Source organism: Cyclopterus lumpus, chromosome 12 (genome assembly GCF_009769545.1).
Source record: "Cyclopterus lumpus isolate fCycLum1 chromosome 12, fCycLum1.pri, whole genome shotgun sequence".
NCBI classification, from domain to species: Eukaryota; Metazoa; Chordata; class Actinopteri; order Perciformes; family Cyclopteridae; genus Cyclopterus; species Cyclopterus lumpus.
In genome coordinates this window covers 2,336,749-2,349,724 of record NC_046977.1, presented here as the reverse complement: position 1 = coordinate 2,349,724, position 12,976 = coordinate 2,336,749, and the positions used below count along the sequence as shown (strand labels likewise).

Below are 12,976 nucleotides of genomic sequence, written 5' to 3'. Positions count from 1 at the left end.
ATATATATATATATATATATATAAATAAATAATGTTTAGAGTCCACCGGGGGAATCGAGGCTCGACTGAAACTGCTACGCCGCTAATTTGAAAGAAGATGCAGCAATAAGGGCGTTCGGCTTGAGCTCAGGAATGGTTCACTAACAGACACTGTGTATCCCCCCCCCCCCCCCCCCCCCCCCCCCCCCCACACACACACACACACAAAAAAAGAAAAGAATAAAAAGGCCTGAATTTAAAGTTCCTCTTCAAGGCAGTTCTGGCAGCAACAAAAAGGAATTCATGTTTAGAAGTGGATTAGGAATCAACAGTAAATATGGTGTTACACTACAATAGGTCTTCAGACACGTTAATCACAAAAAAGGGGGCGGGCCTCCCACCGCTTTAAAACAGGACGAGTGGAGACTTACATATATATATATATATATATATATATATATATATATATATATATATATATGGCTGATGAGAAATGTGGATGAATTCATGGTTTAAAAGAAAACTCCTCATTTCCGTTGACCCCCCCCCCCCCCCCCCCCCCCCCCCCCCCCCCCCCCCCCCCCCCCCCCCCCCCCCCCCCCCCCCCCCCCCCCCCCCCCCCCCCCTTTGGTAAATAACAAAAAATAAACACAGAAGAATGTGAGCAAAGGTCAGCGGGGCGGTTCCCCCTCTGAGGAGTGAGAGTTACAAAAAGGATTTAGTAAGTTCGGCTTCTCCGAGGCTCTTCTGATGATCATCACAGTGGTTTAGAATTCAACTAGAGGGAGAATGTTCACAGGAGGAGCCTGGTGTCTGGCCTCTCTCTCTCTCTCGTGTGTGTGTGTGTGTGTGTGTGTGTGTGTGTGTGTGTGTGTGTGTGTGTGTGTGTGTGTGTGTGTTTCCATTGTTCCACGTCATTACGGTCAACGAGTCTCAGGCGTCAAGGTGCGGCTGGCGGAAAAAACTGTCGGGGATGGAGATCCTGAAGAGAGACGAAAAAAGAAAAAGATAAAACATGATTTATTTATTATTTAGCTCACAGCTTAAAAAACACACACATTTTATATTTAAACATATTCTTGAAAAAAAAAAGAAGGATGTACTCGACATGGAGACGGATGTAATCGAAGATGGCGACACTGGAAAACCCGAAGCTTCATGACATCCGCCCACAAACCACCGGGAGACGTCACGACGACCACGTCCAGATACAGAAATGTTGACCCCCGTGTGACCCCTGTGTGACCCCCCCCCCCCCCCACCCCCACTGTGCTTAGGATGGAACGACCCGCCTGAGGAGATGAGGCTCGCGGAATCTGTCGCTTTTAAAATCACATTTTTACAATCCGTCTTCTTTACAGCTTTTAGTTGTTTTTAATTCCGTTTATTTATTTGTTCTTATCGTATCGATTGGCTTTTTGTTTCTCTACCTACTGAAGCCGAGGATATTCTGACCCACTGTCCAACGACCGAGCCGCGGACAGACGTCACGAAGACGTCATGCAGACGTCACGAAGACGTCACGCAGACGTCACAAAGACGTCACGCAGACAGACGTCACGCAGACGTCACCCAGACGTCACGCAGACGTCACCTAGACGTCACGCAGACGTCACCTAGACGTCACGCAGACGTCACGCAGACGTCACGCAGACGTCACGCAGACGTCACCCAGACGTCACCCAGACGTCACGCAGACGTCACGCAGACGTCACAAAGACGTCACGCAGATGTCACAAAGACGTCACAAAGACGTCACAAAGACGTCACAAAGACGTCACAAAGACGTCACAAAGACGTCACGCAGACAAAACACGCAGACAAAACACGCAGACGTCACCCAGATGACACGTAGACGTCACAAAGACGTCACGCAGACGTCACAAAGACGTCACGTAGACGTCACAAAGACGTCACGCAGACGTCACAAAGACGTCACGTAGACGTCACAAAGACGTCACGTAGACGTCACGCAGACGTCACGCAGACGTCACGTAGACGTCACAAAGACGTCACAAAGACGTCACGCAGACGTCACAAAGACGTCACGTAGACGTCACGTAGACGTCACAAAGACGTCACAAAGACGTCACAAAGACAAAACACGCAGACAAAACACGCAGACGTCACCCAGATGACACAAAGACGGCGCACACGCAGACGACAACAGACGACACGCAGACGGCTTGCAGACGACCAGGAGCCTCAGTGACAAACGACAGTTCGAGCTGCTCGCTGCAGCACGAACTTTGCAAGAGCAGCTGCTGCGCGGGAAAAAGGTCCGCGGGCAACGCCCCTTCATTCCCGTTAGGCTCTTAATGTGAAACTCGTGCAGTATTAAAAAAAGGTAAAATCTTCGGTAATTCTTAGTTGTTAAAGACAAAAAAACGACATAAGCTCTTTTGATGCAGATTACTTGAACCCCAGTAAAGGTTGCTTTTCACCGCCGGCTCATGTTTAACTTGAGGATTTACAGCCTCATGTGTTTGTTTATTTAATTCTAAATGAGCAGCATGTCAGTTCATTTACCCGGAACTGATAGAGCACTGGGGTCAAAGGTGAATCTCATCTGAAGCTCTTCTGCTGCGGCATCAGGCCCACGTTCTCATACACTCTGGAGCTGTCCTCCCTCATCCTGCCAACACACACACACACACACAGGCGCGCGCACACGCACACACACACACACACACACACACACATGAGACACTAAGCGGCGAGGTTTAAATGTGCCTCCCGGGCCTCCGTACTCACTCTGTGCAGGTGGGAGTCGGGAGGGGAGTGCACGGGGGCAAAGGGCTCTGCTCTCCCCCGGACAGGTCGGACAAGGAGTACTTGATGTTGGTGTACTCGCGCCCTTTAATCTTACTTTTCTGCGGAGAGGAGCGACAACAGAGAGAGTTTAGGAGTCAGGAATTTAAAAAATAAAATAATAAAAAGCGACGTAACCCGGCGCCCACCTGCTCCTCCTCGATGCGCCTCTGCAGCGTCTCGATGTAGTGCTGCACGGCCATGTAGATGAAGCGGTACTGCGCCTCCGTCTGCACCATCCCGGAGCGCTGCGAGCGGACCATCTGGATGGTCTTCGGCACGTCGATGTCGCAGTCCACGCCTGCAGCACCCAAAACAACAAACAAACAAACAAACAAACAAACAAACAAACACGGCTGTTTTCACACGGCGGACACAAACACACGGACGGCTCTGGACCGCGAAGGTGATAAATGTGAGTTTGTGTTAGTTTAGAGGTCGTTGAGCGCCAGCTGCTGAGCATAAGATAGATAAGGGTTTATTGATCCTCAGGGGGGGGGGGCGCATTATTAAAAAAAACATGTCGTTAAGAGAAAAAGAAAAAACTAAAAAGCCAAGTTAGAATAAGACTTAAATACACCTCTGAATATCGTAACTGTCAATTAATTCATTGATAAAAACACTATTTACGAGTCTGAGGACTAAACAAAAAGGAGGAGTTTTAGTTTTTAGACGCTTTAGAAACAGGAAGTCTAACAAAAATCTACATTTTAAGTAAATATTCTGCAGCCAAATCCAATAGTTTAGAGGATATTACACCTTTTGTTTCTTTATAACACATTTAATATTTAATATTCTTTACAGTTTAATAAAGTAGTTTATGAAGACAAGCCCTACTTTTGGTTTATGGAGCGTTTTAAGCTCGAGGACACGGACTCGGGTCGAGCAGAGCCGGGAATCGAACCGCCGATCCTCTGATGGAAAGACGGACCGACTACGGCAGCGTTTGATGGACTCACCTTTTTCTCTGATCACATCGATCAGGATGTCGATCACGATAAATGTTCCTGTCCTCCCGATTCCAGCACTGAAGAGAGAGAGAGAGAGGGAGGGGGAGAGAGAGAGAGAGAGGGGGGGGGGGAGAGAGAGGGGGAGAGAGAGAGAGAGAGGGGGGGGAGAGAGAGGGAGAGAGAGATGGGGGGGGAGAGAGAGAAAGAGTAAGAGTGTGAGAATGAGAGAGTAAGAGAGAGAGAAAGAGAGAGAGAGAGAGAGAGACAGCAGAAAGAGTAAGAGAGAGAATGAGAGAGGGAGGGAGGGAGAGAGAATACGAGTAAGAGAGAGAGAGAGAGAGACAAACTTTAACACGTTTGATCTCTTATGTTGTCTGACAGAGGATTTCTGGGTAATGTATTTGTTTCCTGTGTGAGTGTGTGTGCGTGCGTGTGTGTGTGTGCGCGTGCGTGTGTGTGAGTGTGTGCGTACCTGCAGTGCACCGCTATCGGCCCGGCGTCCACGATGCTCTCCTGCTTCAGGTTCACCTCCTCCAGGAAGTCCAGGACGCCGCCCGGGTCGGTGGGCACGCCGTGGTCAGGCCACGCCCTGAAGTGGTACTGCCACACCGTGCGCTCCGTGTTGCCCTGGAGACGGCGAGGAGAAATCTATATTTTAAAAAAAAGACGACACACACACACACACACACACACACACACACACACACACACACACACACACACACACACACACACACACACACACACACACACACACACACACACACACACACACACACACACACACACACACACACACACACACACACACACACACACACACACACACACACACACACACACACACACACACACACACACACACACACACACACACACACACACACACACACACAACTCACCTGTCCGACCTTGGACAGCTTGAGTTCCCTCAGGATGTAGTCGTGTGCCGACGTCTCTCTGACGTTGCGGACGCGCATCGCTCCGTACTCCTTCAGGGCCGACATGTCCGGCCAGTACTTCACACATTTACTCTGAAAGAGACACCAGGGCTTTTACTTTGAAAAGGGTTTTTCCTCCGCAGGCCACAGTGTCGAAAATACTACAAATAAAAGTACAAAAAGTATTGTATTATAAGTATTAATGTGCGATTAATCACTTTAATGTTGCAGCTGGTTCATTTTAATTACTTCATATAAAAACATCATAATGTATTTGTTTATTCATACTTTGTAAGTAACAACAAATCAAATAAATGAAGTCGAGAAAAAAGTATCTCAAAATGATGAATTACACAATTAAAATACTATTGCTAATAAAACTTTGTGAAAGAAGTACTTTTACTTTGAAGTTCTGGATTCTACTTTTTTAGACCAACGAATTTCTCCGTCCACTGAAGGAAAATATAATTTGACATTAAAAATGACAGCGCTCTGCTCGTGTGGAGGAACCAGGAGAAGAGTATTATGGGGTGTTCTTCCCGGTCGAGCGCGAGCCGCTCACCTTTCCTCGCTCCACCTCTTTGGTTGTCATGACGATGACCCGGGAGTTCTCCTGGAACACCATCCTCCAGAAGTCGCTGATGGTGTTCTGCAGACAGCCCTGCGTGGCGATGTAGCTCTTCTTCACCTTCGTGCTGTTGCACTTCGGGTCCAGCTCCGGCTACACACACACACACACACACACACACACACACACACACACACACACACACACACACACACACACACACACACACACACACACACACACACACACACACACACACACACACACACACACACACACACACACACACACACACACACACACACACACACACACACACACACACACACACACACACACGAGAAAAAAAACTGAAAACCTGCAGAATGACCGATCAACACAATTCTGATGTTATCAAGTACAGTGTGTGTGTGTGTGTGTGTGTGTGTGTGTGTGACGTTACCATGACAGCAGATACCACCATGATGATATTGGCGTTGATGTAGTCGGAGCCCGGCTCACTTGGCTCCCTGTCGTTAAGCACCACCCGCGTGTGGTCGACTGGGAACACAAACAAACAAACAAACAAACAAACAAACAAACAAACAAACAGTTGCAGCTTTTAGAATCGCACTCGGGTGAAAGCGGGCTCTCTTATTAATGTATCTTCCTCACAGGGCAGGATGTTCTTGTATCGGTTCTTGTTCTTGTTCTCCGCTCTCTGGCCCTCTTTGCGGCTGTAGAGCAGTTTGCACTCCTGCTGCTGCAAAGTCTGCACGGAAAGAGAGCGAGGGGAGAGTCTCAGCACGCGGCGAGGAACAATACGACAAGACAGATATGACATCATGAGATACGACAAGGTGCAATACGACAAGATGCGACGCGGCGAGATACCGTAGGATTCAACTTCATCAAATATGACATCGTAAGATGCGACAAGATTCAATACATACAATAACAAATGTGACGATAAGATAGAACAACATTCAATATGATGACACTCTGAACCCCAAAACGGTTTATCGCAGCCAGCAGATGGAAAAAAAAAAAAAAAGGTCTTTATCGTCAGGTTTTTATATTTCCAACGGTCCCTGAATGCATCAAGTGCGACGAACGCAAAGCGACATGAACGAAGCTTAAAATTGGGATATTTCATCACATTTAAAATAGTTTTGCTTTAACCAGTTCCTGTAAAAAAAATTTTAAAAAAATCTGTGACTCTTCGACTGAACTTCAGGCTGCAGAGCGGCTGTAACATTTAAATAGTTCAAAATAAGAGCACGGGGAGCCTCCATTTTGGAAACATGTTGGATATATAGATTCAAGTGTATTTCCAATATTTGTACAAAATAAATCAAAGTTTTTCATGACTTATTCTGCACTAAAGACAAGTACCACTTCTCTCTCCTTCTAGTCACGGTGGCTCATTTTCCAAAAGAGGAGCAGAACTTATATATCTCGCAGCAAGGAAACGGGCTGAAACTGCTTGTGGGATTCAAACCACTCACCTCAAACTCTTCCCAGAAGCCCTGTTTCACTTTGTCCGTGGCCTCCGCCAGTTTGCTCAGCTCCCGCACTCGACTTTCAATCTCGGCGGCGTTAATGCGAGTCGTGTTCAGGGGCTGGAAGGAAGGGGGCAGCAGGAGTCAGGGAAACCTTTCATCTTACCGGCGGACATGAATGAAACGGACGTGAGGTTCACCTGCTTGAGCTGAAGCACGGTGCCCAGAGTCTCCACCATGGGGTTCTTCTTGTAGTGCTCCACCAAGTCGGTGAGGGAGTCGAACTTCTCCCCTCCGCCGACGTCGTACTTTAGGTCTTGCTAGAAAAAGAAAAGAAAAGAGGCCAGTTTTACCATCACGAGAAACATGTACAAGAAAACCAGCTTCAACACATGAAGCATAGACTTCTATACAACCAGAGGAGTCGCCCCCTGGTGGTCAGGAGAGAGAATGCAGCTTTAACACATGAAGCGTAGACTTCTATACAACCAGAGGAGTCGCCCCCTGGTGGTCAGGAGACAGAATGCCGATTTAACACATGAAGCATAGACTTCTATACAACCAGAGGAGTCGCCCCCTGGTGGTCAGGAGAGAGAATGCAGCTTTAACACATGAAGCATAGACTTCTATACAACCAGAGGAGTCACCCCCTGGTGGTCAGGAGAGAGAATGCAGCTTTAACACATGAAGCGTAGACTTCTATACAACCAGAGGAGTCGCCCCCTGGTGGTCAGGAGAGAGAATGCAGCTTTAACACATGAAGCATAGACTTCTATACAACCAGAGGAGTCGCCCCCTGGTGGTCAGGAGAGGAATGCAGCTTTAACACATGAAGCGTAGACTTCTATACAACCAGAGGAGTCGCCCCCTGGTGGTCTAGAGAGAGAATGCAGCTTTAACACATGAAGCGTAGACTTCTATACAACCAGAGGAGTCGCCCCCTGGTGGTCAGTAGAGAGAATGCAGCTTTAACACATGAAGCATAGACTTCTATACAACCAGAGGAGTCGCCCCCTGGTGGTCAGTAGAGAGAATGCAGCTTTAACACATGAAGCATAGACTTCTATACAACCAGAGGAGTCGCCCCCTGGTGGTTAGTAGAGAGAATGCAGCTTTAACACATGAAGCATAGACTTCTATACAACCAGAGGAGTCGCCCCCTGATGGTCAGGAGAGAGAATGCAGCTTTAACACATGAAGCACAGGTTTCACTTTTCAGGTTTCCCACCTGGTGTGTTACAATCTCTCCTCTCATCCACACTCATGAGAAAGCTTTTTAAATCTAATATTTGTAAATAAATAATCCAGTGAACATAGTGAAGTCACTTTACTGCAGGAAGATCAACAGTAACCTGATTACAAAAGTGCATGAAAAGACTGGGAGGGGCTTAACACTGCTGCACACATTGACCGAGAGAGGTACATTTTGGACATTTTGAGCCTCCCTCAAGACGCACCGGCGTCAGGAGGACACACAACTTGTATGAAACGGAGCGGACTACACACGTGACGGCGTTACACAAACATGCGCGGATCATTGTATTCATGTTGCACAGCAGCGAAACGTTTCCAATAACAAATATCTGCAACCTAAAGAAAACAGCACGACCTCGTAAGCCGGAGAAAAGCAACCAGAACATCTGGATCCTCGTCGGCTCTCAGCAGCTCGTCTTAATGTTCCCCGACATTCAGGTGATGCTCGGTGCGTCTACCTGGCAGCGGATCATCACGTGGGTGACTTTGGGTTTGTTGTCGCTGCTGTCCGTCTTGTCGTCTCCCGTCCGGACCGACAGGACGAAGTCCCCGGGGTGGCTCTGGCTCTCCCTCACCAGGAAGCTGCCGTTCTTCCCTTTCTCCGTCAGCAGCTTCTCGGCCTCGCGGCCAGACAGGTGTCCGTGGAACCATCTGGCAGAAAGACACACAAACACACACACACGCACGCACACACACACAAACGGTCAAGATACGTTCGGGGTCCGTGCATCGTCTTTGTTTCCGTGAGGTAAGAACGGATGTTTAAGGCTCATAAATTCGGTTAATCAAGGGCCAAAGACAGAGTTTAGTTTTTTTTTTTTGTTTATTGATTTTTTGTTTTTATTATTGTCCGCAAATAAATTGAATCGATTTAAATTAAATGACACTGAATTGAACTGATTAGAGCTTGGAGTTGAGCCGCTACTAGGAGTCAGCTGAGGTGGTTCGGGCATCTAATTCGGATGCCTCCTGGACGCCTGAGGCACGTCCAACTGGGAGGAGACCCCGGACACGCTGGAGGGATTATATCTCCCAGCTGGTCTTGGAGCCAGAGCTGGAAAGTGTTGCGGGTGAGAGGGAAGTCTGGGTCAGCCTGCTGGGTCTGCTGCCCGGACTAAGCGGTTGAAGATGGATGATCTGATTAGTTAACTTAACAGACCTAGTGGAAATTGTAAAACTGTATATCAATACCTTACTTTGTATGGAGCTGGTTTTAATGTTAAAAAAAAAGACTGTAGCTATAAGAATGTTTTGCTGCAAGTTGAATCAGCCATGTGTTAAAGCTGCATTCTCTCTTCTGACCACCAGGGGGCGACTCCTCTGGTTGTATAGAAGTCTAAGCTTCATGTGTTAAATCGGCATTCTCTCTCCTGACCACCAGGGGGCGACTCCTCTGGTTGTATAGAAGTCTATGCTTCATGTGTTAAAGCTGCATTCTCTCCTGACCACCAGGGGGCGACTCCTCTGGTTGTATAGAAGTCTAAGCTTCATGTGTTAAAGCTGCATTCTCTCTCCTGACCACCAGGGGGCGACTCCTCTGGTTGTATAAAAGTCTATGCTTCATGTGTTAAAGCTGCATTCTCTCTCCTGACCACCAGGGGGCGACTCCTCTGGTTGTATAGAAGTCTATGCTTCATGTGTTAAAGCTGCATTCTCTCTACTGACCACCAGGGGGCGACTCCTCTGGTTGTATAGAAGTCTACGCTTCATGTGTTAAAGCTGCATTCTGTCTCCTGACCACCAGGGGGCGACTCCTCTGGTTGTATAGAAGTCTACGCTTCATGTGTTAAAGCTGCATTCTCTCTCCTGACCACCAGGGGGTGACTCCTCTGGTTGTATAGAAGTCTACGCTTCATGTGTTAAAGCTGCATTCTCTCTCCTGACAACCAGGGGGAGACTCCTCTGGTTGTATAGAAGTCTACGCTTCATGTGTTAAAGCTGCATTCTCTCTCCTGACCACCAGGGGGCGACAGAAGTCTATATAAATGACTCCCCCAGTAAACATGAGTTTCTGGTCTCCGTCTCTAGTTTCTGGTCTTCTTCAGTCCTCACTCGGCACCCACCTCTCCGACGTGGGGTCCGCACAGTTGAGCGGGTACTTGAGCTCGATGACGTCTCCGTTCTTCTCCTTCAGCTGCCCGTGGTGCTCCATGTAATACTGCACCAGCTCCGCCAGGGTGGCGAACTTCTCCCCGCCGTACAGGTCGTAGTAGTCGCCGGTGTTCTGGATCTTGATGTGAGTGACGGCTCCATTTCGCCTGCAGAAGGAAAAAGAAGAAGAAAAAAAAAAAAGCACAAATTGTCAAATCAGGGACACAAATAAATAAAAACAAATCAAACTAATACGTGAAGTATCTCCTCACTGAAAAGTGCTGCAGTCATAATGAAAATTAAAATGACGTAATTATATAGTATGACCAAGAATGTAAAAAACAAACAAAAAAACACACAAAACATCTGTTATTTGGAAGAAGAAACTATTCAAAAAGGCGCTGATATTTAAAAAGGTCTTAAAAAAAGGAAACGCTCCACGTTTTTGTGACGCACACCAAAAATAAAAACTGCCGAGTCGTCGTTGGTGGACCACCGGCGTCCCAGACAATGGAAAAGGAAGAACTTTGTGACAGATCTGAAGCTTCGGTACAAATGAGCCTGAACGGAGAAGCGGCGGTTCGATCCCGGCAGCGGACCGAGTCTCCTCCGAGTTGTTTCCACATAAAGTAAAAACGATGAGACGCAAATAACTTGTGACTGCGTCAGCTAAACCGAGTTAACGATACGTCATCTTCCAGAAATGTGAGACTCGGGACCACAAACCATCTCTTTTTCTTTTCTTTTTTTTTTACGAGTAAAAGGACTTCCTTCTTTGGAGGACACTGGCTTCACGCCAGCAGGGTTCACGCTTTCTAATTATATTATTTTTTAAAGCTGTTAAACGAGCAAACAGTTGCAGAGCGACACCGGCGTGAAGTCCAATATTGACTCTCCCTTTAGCCTCGGTGGGAAACATCTGGCCCCTCGGCGGCTCCCCGGCTGGCCGCCAACTATTGAGAATATTGAAATATTGATGAGCGCAGCATTTAGCGAGCCGGCCGACGGCCTGCTGAAAGCGAAGCAGGTGGAATGTATTTAACATCAAGTCACGATGCCCTTTACGCAAACGTACTCCTTTCATCTCGTTGCCGGTGCGCGTTTCATTCGCCTGAAACGTTAGTGATGCAAAACAAACATTTACAAGCATTAGAAAACATTTATCACCTTCTTGTTTGGAAAAATTCACTCAACGAAGGACTATTTTAACGAAAAGTTATTACGCTTGGTTTAAAAAAAGAAAAAAAGAGACTATTAAATAAACTACATGAATAAAAACCAGGAAATGACCCGCCTCGACATCCACGTATGCTCAAGGGGAGGCAACAATACTTTCAAAATAAGAGAACCCAACAGTCAGCATCAAGCTGAATGCATCACGTACCGCACTGAGAGGGTGAAGTCTCCTGGATTGCTCTTGCTGGGTCGGGCTAAAAAGCTCCCGTCCACCCCTCGAGTCAGCAGCAGGTTTTCAGCCTCCACACCTGTGATGTTGGGGTGGAACCACCTGGAAGAAGAGGAGGAAAAAAGAAAAAAAAACAACATCCCCCATTTTATTTATCTGAAAACTTTTAAAAGATGCAAAAATAAAAACTGCAGTTGCACCAAAACTTCACCTTTCAAAATGTGTCTTAAATAAAAAGAAATACAGAACACATAACAAACATAACATTTTCTGTCTTTTTAAGTATCACTGTTCCTTTGCACCGGACTCCCCCCCCCCCCCCTCCGCCCACTGTCTGTCTGGTTCACACCATCAGCCAGTGTTCGGCCTGCCTTTGTTCGCCCCTCTCCATGTTGAATATAGTACCCTCCAGTGTTGTGTGTACAAACAGTCCGTCCTCTTATCCAAGTACTTCTTCATTCTCGCTCACTATTTTTTTTTTAGCAACATGCACCAAAAACTACCACAAATCTGATTCACTTTGCTGAGGTTTAGTAATATATCATCTATAATTAATATTTACTTTAATGATGCGTTTGTATTCTGTTTCTCCACTCTGGTTGTACAACTGTGTATACATTCTATTGTGTATTATATGACAGATAGTAGTAGTGGACAAAGTACTAGTAGTAAACCTGAAGTACAAATCAGCCCTAAAACAGAGTATAACAACTCTATTCCAAGTTAAAAACTAAATGCAATACTGTACTCAAGTAAAAGAACAAAGAATTAACATATACTAAACATAGAAGTACTCATTGTGCAGAATGGCCCATCCCATAATCATAAACATTGTATGATTAGATGATAATTATTGATGCATGAATGGGTTTAATTAGCAGAGATAAACAACGTTTTTATTAACCTATAATAAAACATTATACTTTATTTGTCGATCACATTTTTATATCGTTTTTAAGTAACTAATAAAATTAAAAAAGTAAAACTACTCCCGTTTTCGTGGCACTAAGAAGGTGTTTTATTCTACTTTTAACGAGCACTTCCCTTCCCCGTGCGCGTGCGTTTTATCCACCTCGCATTAACACCTCCAATCTCCCTAAAATAACCCCTCTAACGTCACTGCGGCCGCTTCCCAGCCGGTTGTTTACTAACCGCCACATCCTTCCTCAGACGAGTTAGCACGGTCGCCCGTTACACCGTAACACCGGTGTGTTAAATGAAGCGCTCCTCAGCTAACTAGCTACTCAGCTGGTTTTTTTTGTTGTTGTGTGTGTGTGTGTGTGTGTGTACACGCAGCTAGTTTACGGACAGACAGCCGAGGTCAGTTTAAAGTGAGCTTCCTCCGCGAACACAATCAGCGGCCATTGTTCTCCTTCTTACCTCCGGGATGTCATTTTCTTTGGTGTTGGTCTTCTCGCTTCCTCGCTGGCAGGTTTAGCAGAAGCTGCAGCCTAGCTGGCCGAGACGCTTTCTCTCGCGCGCCCCCCCCTCCTCCC

At 46.7% G+C, this 12,976-nt stretch overlaps 1 protein-coding gene across 2 annotated transcripts; it reads right to left on the bottom strand.

Moving 5' to 3' along the window:
* Positions 1-603: 603 nt before the first annotated feature.
* ptpn11a (protein tyrosine phosphatase non-receptor type 11a) lies at positions 604-12,976 on the bottom strand. 2 transcript variants are annotated; one of them, XM_034546811.1, is made up of 16 exons: positions 12,861-12,976; positions 11,460-11,582; positions 10,048-10,242; positions 8,443-8,635; positions 6,931-7,050; positions 6,737-6,850; positions 5,904-6,000; positions 5,692-5,789; positions 5,244-5,402; positions 4,643-4,774; positions 4,213-4,367; positions 3,750-3,817; positions 2,940-3,091; positions 2,734-2,852; positions 2,509-2,614; positions 604-961 (listed from the first exon to the last, which is right to left on the bottom strand). In XM_034546811.1, the coding sequence occupies exons 1-15, from the start codon at positions 12,872-12,874 to the stop codon at positions 2,545-2,547; spliced, it is 1,809 nt and encodes a 602-aa protein (XP_034402702.1). In that variant the 5' UTR covers positions 12,875-12,976; the 3' UTR covers positions 604-961; positions 2,509-2,544. The 2 variants fall into 2 exon arrangements, with proteins under 2 accessions (XP_034402702.1, XP_034402703.1); XM_034546812.1 differs by lacking the exon at positions 2,509-2,614.

Bases quoted from the DNA above. Each gene is read 5' to 3' on its own strand.
- ptpn11a (XM_034546811.1), bottom strand. The intron at 7,051-8,442 runs GTAGACGCACCG...TTCTTTTTCTAG, and splicing joins ACGTGATGATCCGCTGCCAG to CAAGACCTAAAGTACGACGT. The intron at 4,775-5,243 runs GTGAGCGGCTCG...TGTCTCTTTCAG, and splicing joins AAGAGGTGGAGCGAGGAAAG to AGTAAATGTGTGAAGTACTG.